The sequence below is a fragment of the Falco naumanni genome, chromosome 5, assembly GCF_017639655.2.
Source record: "Falco naumanni isolate bFalNau1 chromosome 5, bFalNau1.pat, whole genome shotgun sequence".
NCBI lineage: Eukaryota > Metazoa > Chordata > Aves > Falconiformes > Falconidae > Falco > Falco naumanni.
In genome coordinates, this window is record NC_054058.1 from 44,846,668 (window position 1) to 44,862,576 (window position 15,909).

The 15,909-nt window shown below is 39.7% G+C and overlaps 1 protein-coding gene across 1 annotated transcript in view; it reads left to right on the forward strand.

The window, feature by feature from the left end:
• Positions 1–15,909, forward strand: part of PLXNC1 (plexin C1) — a 72,262-nt gene that overhangs the window by 5,022 nt on the left and 51,331 nt on the right. The window contains exons 2-4 of the mRNA XM_040594311.1: positions 6,945–7,067; positions 8,464–8,598; positions 10,637–10,737. Of these exons, the coding sequence (XP_040450245.1) occupies positions 6,945–7,067; positions 8,464–8,598; positions 10,637–10,737 (359 nt within the window). The remainder of the gene's footprint in view (positions 1–6,944; positions 7,068–8,463; positions 8,599–10,636; positions 10,738–15,909) is intronic.

Below are 15,909 nucleotides of genomic sequence, written 5' to 3' on the forward strand. Positions count from 1 at the left end.
GTTGTAGGGTGTTATCTAACCACAATGACAAATCTGGAAATTAGTGTTGCCAATATAAGAGGTTGTATGGGAAGAAAAGGATTCTACAGTTTTTCAGGGAGAAAATCCCAAAAAATGTTAAGCATATACTTATAAGACAGAGACAAGTTGCTGTAGTGTATATTAAGGTGTTTATTTTATGATGTGCAAAGGCTAAGTAGCTGTGATAGTTACTGAATTATAAGCTATCTTGGTTGGTTTTTAATCTGCCATTTAATGCAAGTAAAGATGTATAACAGTCTGTTCTTTGAATTTTTGCATTTTTCAGTGGGTGATAAATATGTGGGTTGGTATATACCCCTTTTTAGAGCATAGTTTGGAATCGTAGGACAAATGTTAGCTGGTGTAAGCTCTGCTAAAGAGATTTTGAAGTCAACACAGTTACATCAGCTTAATCATGGCCATTAATTTGCAGGAATGACATTTGAATTTGTGTGGTAACTCATTCCAAAATGATTCATGGTCTTTTATTTAAGGAAAGAATTACAGGCTTCTAAATATCATTTGGTATCAAAATTGATCCTGTAATTAATTTTCTAGTAGTAAAGTCATCTCCTGTGTATTACCAGACTGCTAGTATTTCATCTGATGTTTGACAGATTTCTAGAGTTGTTTCTGAAGTGAATATTTCTGTCCAGTTACAATGAATTTTCAGTTCGTTCCTTTTTGGTGTGGGAAGTAAGCCATAGGAGACTTGTAAACTCACACTGTCAGTAAGAAGAAGAGTTGCTTTTAGTCATCTGGCTTCACCAGGTGTTCTTAGTGGAAACTTTTGAAGGCCTGGGGGCTCTTGAACAGAAGATTCACTTCCTTGGGATCACGGAGTTGTTCAGGTTGAAAGGAACCTCAGAGGAGGTCTCCGTCCATCCCCCTGCTCACAGCATGGTCAGCTCTGATATCAGACAAGGTTTCTCTGGGCTTTGTCCTGTCAGGTCTTGAAACCTCCAGGGATGGAGACTGCACAATATCTCTGGACAACCTGTTCTGCTTAATTGTCCTCATGGTGATTTTTTAGATCTTCTGTCCACTAGAAACCTCCCTTGTTTCAGTTTGTGTTATTATCTCGTCCCGCATACACTTCAGTCAAGAGCCTGGCTCTGTTTCTCTGGTCCCTCTGAAATTTTCTCCTCTGTAGGCTGAATCAGCCTGGGTCCCTCAGCCTTTCCTCATAGGTCAGCTGCTCTGGGCTCCGATTATCACAGTGGCCCACTGCTGAACTCACTCTGATTTACCAAGATCACTGGTACTAAGGGTCCCAGAACTGAGCACAGTATCCTGGACACAACAGAACATGTGCCAATTAAAGGAGAATGATCGCTGTCCTTGCGCGATCTGGCTGTGTTCCTGTCGATACAGCCCAGGATGCTGTTACCCTTCACTGCTCCCTGGCTACACTGTTTAGCCTACAGCCCTCCAGGACCCTTGTGTCCATTGCAGCAGAGCTGCTCCCCGGCCTGTACTGTCACAGGGGGTTAGGCCATCCCAGGTGCAGGACTTTGCATTTGTCCTTGTTGAATTTCTTGCAGTTCTTGTTGGCCCGTTCCTCCAGCTTCTTTAGGTCTTTCTGAATGGCAGCCCTGCAGTAAAGAATATCAGCTCATTTTGATACTATCTGGAAGCTTTCAATGTCTTCCTCCAGGTCATTGATAAAGATACTGAGCAGGACATGTCCCAGGATAGGTTTCCTTAAGAACTCCGCTTGTAACTAGTGTCTGGGTAGAGTACAAACCACTAACCAATACCCTCTGAGCCTGTTGATCCATCCAGTTTTTCCACCCATCCAAGCTGTAACATCTCAAGTTGGATACAAGGATGCTGTGCTAAATGGTGTCAGGAGCTTTGCTAAAGTCAATTACGTCTACTGTTCATCCCTCCTCCACAAACTGAGTCATCATCACAGAAGGCAGTCACGGAATCAGAACTGTTTGGGTTGGAAGAGACCTTTAAGATCATTGAGTCCAACCATTAATGTGGCACTGCCAAGTCCACCACTAAACTGTGTCCCTAAGTGCCACATCTACACATCTTTTAAATGCCTCAGGTTGGTCAGGCATGATTCATCCTTGGTGAATTCATGTTGGCTTTCCACAGTCACTTTATTCTTGTGCCCAGAAGTGGCTTCCAAGAGGATCTGCTCCATGATTTTCCCAGGGAAAAAGTGAGACTGGCCAATGTGTAGTTCCCCAGGTCATCCATGTCTTTTTTGAAGATGAGTGCAGTATTTGCCTTTATTCGGTTCTTGGAGACTTCCCCTGATCTCCACAACTTTTGAAATATGAGAGAATGGCCTTGCAGTATCATCAGACAGTCTCTCAGCATCTTCCTGCAGATCCCACGTGGCCTGCCTGAGATTTTGTAAGAGATCCCTGGCTTAATCCTTTTCCAGTACTGGTAGTTTCTCTCTTCCTTGAACTCTGTGAGGACTACAAGACCTTGCTGGTGTAGTCCAGAGCCTTGTCTGCATCTACTGTCAGTAAATCACCTGACCTATTCAGCAGCTGGTGCATATTTTCATTGTTTATTCTTTTATTGCTCATGTAGTGGTAGAAGGTCTTCTTGTTGCCTGTAACATCCCTTGCCAGTTTCAAACCCAGGTGAGCTTGGGCTTTCCTAACACCATTCCTACGTGTCCAGGCAGTTCGTCCTTAGTCACTTGTTCCAGCTTCTACCTCTTTCATACTGTTTTTCTGCATTGTAGTTCAGTCATGACTTCCCTGCTTAGCTCGGGCCATCTCCTGTTGTGGCTGCCTGTTTTCCTGAGTTTTGTGCTTGGAGGAGGTCGTCCTGAAAGACCTGTTCACTTTCCTGAGCTCCATTTCCCTTCAAAGCTGCCTTTCAGGGGATCCCACAAACCAGTTCCCTGAACAACCTGAAGCCTAGTTTTCAGCTTTGTACTCTGCTGTTCTTTCCTCACTGCCCTCAGAATCCTGAACTCGGTTATTTCATAGTTACTACAGTGAAAACTGCCATTGATTATCACAGCTCCAGTCAGTTCTTCCTTGATTGTGAGTAGCAAATCCAGAAGAGCATCACCCTTCGCTGACCCTGTGGAGTTAACAAATCCTGGGGTCCCATCTCATTCACTTTGCCCACAGAGCTCTGTAGTCCTGATCTGCACTAGGCAACATCCTTGGTGTCTGCGTGTATGTGCAACAATGGGTAGTGGTCAAAGGAATGGAAAATCACTGGCAGTCTCTCTGCAGTTAATCAGGGCCCCTAAAAAAAAAAAAGAAACTTCTTGTAACAGCGTGACTTTAGCAGGTGTGTGCCTTCCGCCCTCACAGGACGGAATCTCTGACCAATGGTCACTCACCACTTCTCTCACTCTCTGCTAATGCTCTGTTCAAGCTCTGCTGGTTTCAAAGCCTTCCTTAATGGAGGTTGTTCTTCCTCATTGTTTATTAGGACACTTTACCAATTCTGTAAACTTGGATCTGAGGCCAGAGAAGGAGTGTTTCTGCTGCTGCAAGGAGTCACAGATTTATAGCCTCCCCATCTCAAGAGTCTCCATCAACCTCTCGCTCAAGTGTAGCCTCTGACTATTCCTCCTGCCTTGTGTCATGAGGCTCAGGATCTTACCTCTGAAAGATCTCTGTAAAGACCCTGTCATTTACTGGTCATCCACCCTGATTTTTTGCCGTCTGCTTGCCTGAGATGGTTTGTCTACCTAGCATTGCTATGCAGCACACAAACTAAAAAAACTTCCTGGAAATAAAATTTTGGAACAGTTAATCTCCTCGTTCCTTAGCCCTAATAAAGGCTTGCTGCATGCACCAATATTTAAGTTTGTTACCCTCTGATATAATAAAAATTGATGCAGGTGGTTGAAGGGTGGTGAAACTAAGAAAGAAGGATGAGGTAGCAGAAGTTTTTTTCCCTCTAGGAAAAGCATCGATCTATTGTTCCAGTGTTGACTATTGCTATACGCTGCTCACAAGTCTTGTGTCCTTTTGTATAGCTCCATCTGTTCATTCACTGTGATGCTCAAACCCTTTATTTTTACTTTTTGGCCAGCTGCAATATGATGAATGCTGCGTGAGCTAAAAATGCTGCCCTTCCCTCTGAGGCTTGCAATGTAAAATAATCAGGAGGAAATAAAGACAGAAAGTAGAATTGTGAATATGGTTGCTGCAGCTGGAATCATGCAGTGATAAATCTGAAAATTACATGTAAAATAGAAAATGAGTATAAATACTTTTCATGACAATAACCGAACTTCATAGTGGGGTGAACTTAAAAGCAAAATGTAAGTTAATTCAGGAGAACTCTAGGCTTACCTGTACACATGAAGATTTTGGGGGACTATAGAATAGAGCAGAGGGTAGAACTGAAGAATTAAAAACCCAAAGGCCTTCTAGAGTAGTAATGTCTTTTCTTTTGCTTTTCTTGTGTTGGTATGAGCCTGGAAGTGTTACAGGATAGACGGATGATTGTGGAGATGAGTGACTCTTCAAGTATAAAGGAAGTTTGGACTGTAAATGCATTTTTAAGGATGGATATAGCTGCGAAAGAGAGAGCTTGGGAAGGCCCTACAGTGCTGTAACCCCATTAGTCACAGTGGAAGAAGTAAAAGGGCTTGTTAAAAAAATAAATGCACATGGAAAAGGGGTGACAGAAGGGTGAAAGCAGCAGCTGCACCCTGGAGGGAATGGGCAAGCTGGAGAAATAGGTTGCAAAAGGGAGAAGGCAATTTTTGTTGTGACTGCCCACCATCTAAATCCCCCCCTCTTCTTATCTGTATTAGCTCAGTGTCGCATTGACCCTCCCTCTAGCAAGCCGAGTGAGGGGAGGGGGCTTCCACACTTGTCAGTATTGGTTCTTCAGTCAGATGAGGAGGATGCACTGATATGACACTAGTTATTTTATTAGTATGTGGGTCAAAAGAAAATCTGGCAGCAGAGCTTTTCAGAGACTGGGTGAGTCCTCTGCTCTTCTGTGATCTTATTGTGCCGAGTCTGCAAAGGAACCTGGGGTGGTTTGTTTTCCTTACACTACTTACTGCATGGTGCACTGCAGAAAGAAACCCCCTAATTCTGGCAGAAATGAAAGCCTGGAAGCGAAGCTTCACTTCAGTCCTTTGCCTGAGTGAAGCCTCATTGTGTACATCAGTGCTGGAGTTTTGTGACCCTCTGATCTAGTGAGTGAGTTAACTTTTTCCACCTTAAAATACTTGCAATCACTTTTCCCGCCCCATATCTAAAACAGATCTCCATGGCACTGGAGTCTCATGCCTAGGCGGGTTTTACTGAAGTTCGGTGCCAGTCGTCTTCCTCCTGGATGAAAAAACCCCAGTATCTTTAAATATAAGAGTTAATCAAGTCTTCTTTTACTCCAAGTGGCTGTTCTTGCAAGCTAATTAAAATGATTCAGATGACTGAAAAAGATTTTAATTGATTTAGGATTGCAGTTCAGAAAAAAAATAGTTCTATGTGGAAAGACTTTTTGGGGTTAAGCCAGCATCCGAGCATGCCAGAGAGTTGAATTCAGCTGTTACCGTGTTATGGATTCACTTCATAACTTCGAGAAATGCCTTCACCTTTCTGCAAAATGTCAGTTTTAATGGTCTATTCTCACACTTTGTTTTGTGCATTAAAGCAAAATAGGTTCTCACAGTAAGAGGGTGCCTGTAGGTTTAGGCATCTGTCCTTGAGGCTGAGATTCTGGGCTTTGTAAGCTGACCTGCAGGGCTTGTTCCCAAGGTCCTGGTCCTGCCCGAGCTCTTGCCCCTCACCTCTCCATGCCTGCTACTCCTTTGTGCCCACGCTGGTGTCCATGCAGCCACACGTTCATGTGGTGAGGAGAATGACTCAAATGAAAAATTAGGTAGATAGATGGATTCACAGACCATTTTCCAGGCACGTAATTTCCTTCACTAAGCTTACCGGAAAGTATTATACTAATAGAGGGGAAGGGGAGGCAAAGCTTGGCTGTGGTTGGACCCATTTGGAGGTTGACTGAAAGCAGTTACAGGACTGCACACCTGAGTTACTGCTTGTTGGGGAGATACCTGGGCTTGTAGGGAGTTCAGGGCAGAGACCATCTCTCACCTGGTGAATAACCTTATTCTCACACATCAGAGCTTCCTTTCAGCACTTGATTGTTTACAACCGGAGTTACTTCGTCTGGTTTTTCCTTCCACAAGATACAGGGATTTCCTGCGTGATGTTTTCTTTCATGAGCTCCTTACACATTTGTCACTTGACTTCCTCCGGCTTTGATGGAGAATTGTAGGCAACATGTTAAATTTAAAGTTCGTACAGGTACATTCATATTTTCCCTGGCATGAACTTTATACTACTTTATCTCATATTTATGTAAATACGCAAGTCTCAACTTCCTTTAGTGTAAAGCAGGAAACCAGAAAGGGGAGGATGAAGCTTTGCATTTTTTGAAGCATACTAGAAAAACCCAAAAGTCCATGTGTTTGAAGTGCTTTCTTTCTCCAGAATATTAACATGCTGAGTTGCAGCATGGTTGCTGAGTGTATCTGTAGCCTTCATAGTAGGTGCAGACAGGTGATGGCAAAGCTGGCTTCGCTGAGAAGAACTGGCAATTCAGAATAAGCCCAGGGCAGAATAAGCCCCCAAAAGAGGAATTCTGTTGCAAAGTAATTTGCTGTTAGGCCAAGCCTATGTCCCACTGAGGTCAGTGTTTTAGCTGCAGTAGGTGTAATCTTTATCACAGGTGTGGTCAGTTGCCATGTATAAAAAATAAGTAGTATAATGTTTCATGTGCCATTTCCAATGATATGTGGCACTGAAATTGTGTCAGAATTAAAATGTTAGCCAAAGTATTGGCTAAAGTTGAGTTCTCTGAGAATCTTTCCAGGGATTCTTCTTTTTCTTAATGTTTTACAGTATAGGTGAATGGTTTTGTAATAGATTTCTCTTGTATCTGATTTTCAGGAGGCACGATCAATCAAGAAACTACCTACCTTGATTCACTCTGGATTAGTGGCTGTTTATGGCACAGTTGTTTTGGATCAGATAGTTCTCTTTTTGGGAACAGATGATGGACAGTTACTGAAGGTAAGCTAAGCTGAGAGTGGCAGTTCTTCCCTTCTCCATCAGCTGCCACTGTGTTCAAGTGGGTAAATGTTTCCTGGCTTAGACACTGTATTATGAACAGATATAATCTCCTGAATCTCTATTTCTTTTTTTGTTGGTTTGTGAAGTAACTGCTGTGTTGTTACTTGAAGAGCAACATAACTTCCAAAAGCAATTATGTACCCTGCTTAAAATTCATGGAAACATTTCATTAAACTGCTAATGCCTACAGTATCAATTTATGGACTGTGGAGTTCTCAGTTACTTGATCTTTTGTTTCCTTCCTTGCTTTGGTTGTCCAGTAGAAATGTTAAATATTGTTAGATTTTGGAAACATATTTATTTGTTTGTTGGCCTGTCTTGTGATGTGAACAGCTGTCCATTAAAGAGAAAAGTCAAGATTCATTTTGCTTTAACTTCTGAATAGTCGACCTACGCTACCTTAAATCAATCACCTGGAAGTGAAAGTTATCTTATCTTATTATCAAACTTTTCAACCATCCAGTCAAATGTCTTTTATGCTTCAATTTTTTTCCCGGTTTTGCGAGAATGTGCATTTCCTGTCTTCACTGCAAAGGATGACTCTCATTTTTTGTTTTTATTAAGCAGGCAGTTGGAGAGGAATATAGTAGAGAGCTTGAAAAGCTTTTACCCATTTGATTTCACTGTGCTTTTGATAATGAAAAATAAAATTGAAATCTTCCCTGTCTCCTTAGTGCAGTGGAGACCACGAATGCATGAATGTATCTCCCTTGTTCAGTCATGTTTATGGAAAACCTTATATCAATGTTGGTGTGATTATTAACTTGCAAAATAAAGTTTCCATGGTCTCTGGTTCTCTTGAATTTTGTGTGAAGGGTGGTGGAAGACTGTAGAGTTAGGCAAGGTAAGAAAAAGAAGTACTACCACAGATGTATACTCACAGAAGCCACAGAGAAACTTCTGTCCTGAAGACAGTTGTCAGTAAGTTCCTATTTACATTATGGGTGTCTGGATGTTGATTTGTTTTCTGAAGGCTAATACTTTCTTCTCCATTCATAGGAGTAGTTAACACATTAGGGCTTTGGGATATAGGCGTCTCTTCCACATTCAGTTTCTGTGTCAATCAGGAACATACTTGGTGGGAGGGGTGTTTCATACACTAAACCAGTGCGAGATTCATTGCAAAATGTGTCTGGCCTGGATTTTGTTGGAATTCTGTTCTGGTGTTCTTTTCCTCCATCTTTCTGCAGTGTGAGAACCAGTGCAGTAGGTGAGTTGAATCAGGGCACAATAAATCATCTCAGCAGCTCTGATGTAGCTGAAATTAGGATTTTTGTTTAGAATACTGACTGATCAGTAAAAGGACTTGTGGATAATTTAGTTTCTTGTGTTTTAGGCTGTTCTTAATGAGGATATGGAATCTAATTGCCCAGAGGTTTTATATGAAATTAAGGAAGAAACCTCCATTTTCCCCAAACTTCGACTTGATCCAGTAGATAATAACTACATCTATCTGTCCTCTGCCAATAAGGTAAGCGCAATATTAAATAAAGGAGTAGGTTCAAATAAGCTGATGCTTTAAGGGTTTCTGCCACATTATAATTGAAGCATCAGTTTTGGTCGGAGTTAGACCTTAAGTATCCAAACTACAGTGAACAACTTTACATCTAGTATCTGATTATGTCGTCTAAGTTTGGGCTGCACTTCTGCAGAGCTTGGAAGAGCTTCCACTGTAATGGTGCTGCCTACTGTTGCTGTGATCCAGCAACACCCTTAATCCTATGCTTATTTTATGTCATTCTGTGGACAGAGTCTTTGCTTCTCTTTTACCTGGAGACATCATGCAGAATCAAACTTGGAGGTAGCAAAAAACCCCTTGTAGACTCTTTGGAGGTGGGAGTTTCTCTGAATTAGCAATCTGGCTATTGGTAGGCTGGGGTCTGCTAGTCAGTTATGGAGTTTCTAATGTGGAGAAAACTCTTAATTTAAGAGATGGGTTTGAAGTCTTAGTTCTGCTGAAATCAATGATAAAATTCTTATAATCTTCAGTTAAGCACAGATTTTAAAAAAAACAAACCAAACCAAAACCACAATCAGAAATGATTAATGTGTCTGCATAGTGATGCCAAGGAGTTCAGCAATCACTGGGAGCTACTGCATGTGAGCAAACACATCAGAGCTTCATGTCAAGCAGAGAGCAGCTCCCAGGAGCCAGTGCAGTTGTTGCAGCACATCCTGCAGCAGGGCTACTGAGCGTCGACTTGGCAAATTCCTTTGTCTCACTAGCAGCGGGGAAGATGGCAGTGAAACATAAGGGCTGGCTGTCCATCTGAGCCGGACAGGATTTCACCCAGCACTTGATTACTTTCATTTACAATAAAATCACTTTTCCAGCAGTGAACATGGCATTTTAGCCTGTTGTCTGAGAGAATGGGTAAGTTGGTAGGAGAGCTCCTGACTGATACAAACATCTATCACAAATGCAGAAGGAATCAAAATTTCAGTCAAAAGTATATGTAGATATTCAAAATAAAGACTCGAATTTTCTTCAGCTTTGGTAAAAGAGCAAGTTGTTATAGAGGAACAACACTTTTAGGAATAAATGCCTCTCTGTGATCATCTCTTGGAGCTTAAATAATGCTTTTAAACTATCTTTTTTTAACTTGCTAGTAGTCTATGAAGTTGGCTGGTTTCTGAACTGATTATCTTGCACACCTGCAGCTAAATTTAATTTTACAAGATATGGCTGGAAAGAACAGTAAATATACTTTTGCAGAAAGCCACGTATCCTTGTTTCCGTTCTCCAAGCATAGGAATTTTTAATTCCTGTGAATTTGTAAAAAAAATAATGGCTTGAATTAGGAATATTTTTCTTATTAAGATTATTAATTAACATTGTTATTAATAATATTATTTGTATTTGTAATCAGATTTCTCTTTTTCTTTTTCCTTTCCTTTTCTGAAAATGGCTGGCTAGGATATTCAAGATGAATGTACAAGTATAGCTACATATAATATAGCCACAATTATCTACATTTACTTATTGAAATGGCATTTTCATGCATGCTAAGTAGTTGCATGCGTTTGTTCTAATGTGCACATGCAGTAACCTGACATGGTGATGCAAACACAGATGCATTTTGTTCTGCGCATGCATTTTTGGATGCACCTTCATCAATCATTTAAAAATCTCAGTTCTGATGAGAGGAAAACAGTGTTCTGCTAAGCAGAGCATTATTTGTAAAATAAAGCTCTTTTCTATTGTTATCTATAATTCGCTATGCTAATCAGTCTTTCTTGCATTAGCCTGTCCATGCTGGCCTTTCAGTAGTAGAACCCAATTATCATTGTCAAGAGGCGTTTCATCATCTGATGGCAAAATACAGTGTGTGTAAAATAGGCTGCATATTTCTATCCAGAGGTCTTCTGGCAGAGGGGAGTCCATAATGAAACTTCCCCAAAGGGATTGTGCTTGGTTGCTGTCAGATTTTTAATAGTAACCCTCAATTTCCCTGTTTATGAAGGCTATTTATTTTAATTCAGTGTGTTACTGCATTCTTTGGTTTTAGGTGAGGAGAATACCAGTTGCAAATTGCGGTAGATACATTTCTGAGCAAGAATGCTTATCTGCGAAGGATCCCTACTGTGGGTGGTGTTCTTTGAGTCGCAGGTATTTTTTGCATTTTAGACTTTCATATAAAAGCAATGCATTATTAGTCAGTGTACATTTTGACTGGCTTGGGGCTATTCAGCATCAAGATTGTATCTACTGAGTTTTTATGGAATCAGTCACAGCCATAAATGAGACACTACTCTCACGTGGAAGGGAGCTCTGCAGTTTTTAAAAACCATGTTAACCCCTCAGATTTTTGAGATCTACCTATAAAATATATGTTGGGCTAAGAAGAATAAATTATTTTGGTTTTAGAACAGATGTTTTTGCTTTCCAGATTGATTGAGAGATAAAACTGTATGCTCATGCTTGAAGCATCTCGATTGCTGAGAGCATCTTGCATGTGAGAATGGAGAAAGTGCTCAGTTGCCTTCTGTATTCATAGTTCCTTGCTTTGGAATCACTGCCTTTGGTTTAGGTCAGAGGAGAATTTCTTTCTAAACTCTTCATTCCCACATTTGGGTCATAGTTTTGGTGCTTTCTTTGAAGGTTTGAAAGCTATTGTATATCTTTGGCCTGGACTGGAGAAATTCCTGGGTCATCAAGTGTAGTCTTGGCAATTGCAAGCAACCACGTCATGTAAACCTACTCATGAACTAATCGACAACCACATCATGGAAACCTGCTCATAAACTAATCAAGGACCATTCTAAGTTTAGATAGGGTTTTTTGTCCTCCCTGGCCTGGTTGTGTGGCTACCTGAGAGTCTTATTTTTCTGCTGGTTAAAATCTGGCTGCTCATTTTCATCATGTGTGTGTTCATGGACAGGTTACACTGGTACACTAATTTGTTCTAGTGCTCGCATCTCCTTGGCTTGAATAGGTTTTTTCCTCTTCCCTCGCACTTAATCTCCTCAATGGTTTTGTGAAGGCAGTCTCTTTTTTCGCTTTCATTTTGGTGTGCTGAAACAGCTAACTTCACTAAGATCCTCTCACATAAGACACTCCTTTCTTAACTCCACTCCAGTAGGCTGTCTGTGAAATTTATGTATTATTTTAAAAATAAAGATGGCCAGGACTGTCACAATATTCCAGAAACTATTTCAGCTGTGTCTTGTTCAATGGTGTTTAATCAGTCTGTCCAGGAAGCACCTTACTTAGTGTGTCCTGGGATCACAAACGTCTTTTTCATGACAGCGTCACATTGATGGGCCACAATCACCCATGATCAAATAATGCCCCCAGGTCCTTCTCTTTCTTTGTTTTCTTTCCAGTTGATGAGTTTCCAGTCTATAACACATGGGTTGTGAGATCTTCATTGCTCTAGGTACATGTTCTTGTACTTTTATGCTTTGAAATGTCATCCCATTTCAAGGTTGTCCAAGTTTTCCTCTGTGATATTCTCATCTTCCTCTGCATGGTAATGTTCCCAATTTTTTATCATCGTCAGATGTTGACAGTGTAACCCTTCTTTTATGCCAGTTTATCAGGGATTAAAACATTAAACAGAAGTGGTTATAAGATTGATTTTTGAGGAATTCTACTAGTAGCCTTATTTTAGAAGGTTAATACTACCCACGTAGGTTATTTTGGCTTGTTACAATGTTAACTTGATTTTGCTGAAGACCTGCTACTTTGTTTTGCAAAGGTAGTTATTAGAAGAGAGTGGCAGTGTATTCTGTTACCTGTTTTCTTCAAACTCTCTTTTTTTCTACCTTGTTAGAAAGGGTATATGTTACAATACTAAGCTTTTCAGGCTTTTCGTTACCTTACTGTCTGCGAATAACAGCTTTAGTCAGTAAATCCCCTGTTTATGAGGGGAATCACCAAAAGTTTCCATCTGGTTGAAACAGAAACAATTTACTCCTTTGCAGAAAAAATTACGTACTATAATATGAATCCTATTCAACACCCACATAATTTTTCACTGTTAAGCACTTAACTTCATTAAATACTTGGTTTTGTGAAGAGAGAGCTCTGAATGAAGCTTTAGAAAAAGAGGAAGACATGTTTTTAGCCAATATTTTAATCAAAGCCCATACATGTCCACTAAAGCAATATATTCCATAATAAATTTGACATTGATGATATGTTTTATATTCTTACTGGGAAATAACTGTTATATTAAATATGTACTCAATTTTTTAAATAAAACTTAGCAGTAATGCTTCATTTTAAAGACAACGTGAACTCAAATCCAGTGTTTTGAAAAAAAGATCTGCAGCTTGTATTTCAAGTAAAAAAAAATGAAACAAAGTGTTTCTGCTGTTCATATTTCTACTCTTTCTTCCATAGAGAGAAATATATAAATTCTCCTTTTCACAGTAATTTAAAACAATTAGTCATAACATTGTGTGATTTCTCTTGATGTTTCTACATTTTCTATAGATGAATCAGATTTACCTGAAGTATGCTGAAATTATTCCAATACAAGGCACTGATGTTTTACTTATATTTTCCATATGGAACTAACTCAATAAGTTAGTTACCTGATATGACCAGACTGTCCTGGTTTCAGCTTAGGACTTACTTTTTAATTTGGTCAGCGTGTGTGAAATCTGTGGACTTCATTCTGGGGCTGGTACCTCAGAAGCCAAAATGTTATCTGAAACAAAGTTCTCATTCCATGATGAAATCAGTGTGCTTTAGCAAGCTAGAGAGGGCAAACTCAGTAGGATCTGTAGTTAATGCAAAATTACTGAAGCAGAGACTTAAGTACATACGAACAAACTGGTATGCTTAGGTATTGTGTTATAATGAAATAAGAGGAGCTTGATTCCAATTGTGGAGAGGAATCTTTAGTAGCATAAAGAACTAGCTTGCTGTGAAAGATTTAAAAAAAAAATATCTTGACTCTGCTTTTCTTTGTGCACATATCTATGCGTGACTGAATCCTGATCCTAGGAATTTATATCTTATACTTTCATGCTTGTGTAGGGTCTGGTCTAGTCCACCTTTCCAAGAAAGTGAGACTTGGTAGTTGTCTGAGTCTGTATGTTAGTTTTCAGAACTATGTGGTTCACAAATAATATTTATCTGTTATATTCATTCCAATGTGCTTGCAAGCAATATCAGTTGTCTAAAAATAGGAATATAAGAAAACAGTCTCATCTTTAGGTCACTGGAATTCCTGTTACTCTCGTCCTGTGCAGAGCAATTGTGAGAATTTGTGCTGAGGGGCATCAGATGCTCTGCTGCCCGCTTTGCGACTGCTTCCTATGAAATAACTATTCTCCATAGCATATTGTTTCAGTGTTAAAGGTCAGATTTTAAAGCCACAAAAGACACATTTTTCCTGCCATGAAGACAAGCATGACCCTGGGTCTTGGGTGACATTACATTTTTTGTCATTAAACTCTTAGATTCTTCATTGTAGATGAGGGAAACAAGTTCACTGCTTGTGTTTCTCAGGCAGTCTAAGGCAAATAACTTTGTCCTAGGGCAGTTTTAAATATTCAGCTTTATAAACAGTTTTCTTTTTTAGTATTTTAATATGCGTCACTGAAACGTATATACTTATTTAGTATCAAGTATTACAAGTGTGTTGCCTTGCATCTTCAACATCGTGATCCTCAGCCTGTCAGAAACTATAGGATGTCTCTTTCTCCTGCATCATTGCCACTGAGAGTTACTTACTCATATGTATCCAAATATCTGGTTTATGCACATCTGTTGATGCCAGAACCCATCCTCTGTGGTTCTAGAACAGTGGTGCTGATGGACCTTTGTGATCTCAGTAAGGTAAAGAGAGACATACATGGGACTGAAATCTGTCCTGGTTCAGACAGTTTGAAATATGTCAGGCATAGTCCCAATTTCTTGCACTGTAGTTATGATCTGAATGTATTCAGATGCAAAGCCCCACCAGGTTCTTGTGCAGCAGGAACTCAGTTTCCTGAGTTAGACCGCAAAGGAAGTGACCTTTGCTTAACTGCATTCCAGTTGCCAGTGTCTTGAAGTACAGAGAAGATGGCTTTATCGTTTCTATGGTTTGTGGGATTATTTCAGGCATTTTGGAGAGCAGTGGGTATTTTTCTTAAAAGTCATTCTTGTGTTATTCCTTCTGGAGAGAAAACACACTTTGTGAAATATGTTTATACAGTGATCTCCTCATGAAAAAGTCACATGCTTCTCAAGTATGTACTAATTTCTAGCTTTTAGTGAAAGAATAGTTCATTAAGGCACATGTCAGTGATCACATGATCGAAGCTATACACGCTTCTACATTTGGTAGGAAAATAGTAGTATTAAAAATATTTGATGTTACATTAGTTTATAAATATTCAGTCTTAATATTAAGATACACAGCTAGCACTTACTTGTCTTTAATTGCTAGCTATATGAAATTACTTGGAGTTAATCTGTGGATTGCTCATTAACTCTTTACAGCAGACAGTATTTTAAGGATTCACCTTCCAAACTCAGTGATTGTACATCTAAGTTGTATGCCTATGTTCTCTTTTTCTTATCACACGTTTTTAATACAGATAATATTTGTAGTATTTGTATAGCCCAGTGTTTCGTCCTTCTTCCTTTTCTCTTGTATAGTTTCTGTTTCCTACAATTTGGCAGCTAACATTTTTATTTACTTTGTGCCATCCTCCTTCTGACATGGGTTTTATTCTTGAAGACAGAGAAATCTGTTTTGAGCTACCTTTTCAAACCTGGTGTTTTTAACCAAGTGCACTGACATAAAAGGGAAAGATTACAATTCACATCAATAGATGACAGAGGATATTTGGAAGGAGGATGCATCTCGTATTTGTAGATATATAGCTATACACATTTGTAGCATAGCTCTACATCTGAGCTTCATCCCCGTCTCCTTTTATACTGTTCGGAGAGAATGAGCAGCTTTTGTAGTGTGATTCATTTCATTTTTGTATGAATGTCTAAAGCAGGTTAGGTGACTGGTACCCTGAAAGAACATCTTTTTCCTCATTGAGTGTAGAGGGAACTGGAAGGGTCAGATCTGGAGCTGTACCATGGTGCAATCAAGTTGCGGGTGATGAATTCGATACCAGGCTACCAAGTCCACTGTTACTAGCCAAGCGTCTAATATTTGCTCAAGTCCTATTGACATAATCAGGACCCTAGGGCATATATCGATGCATTGTAATTTATTTTGATAAGCAGAAGACTTTACTGATTGTTTCCTGAAGCTTTTTGCAGTTATAACCATATTTCTGTAAAAAATCAATAGTGTTCCTGTAAAAAATCAGTAACATT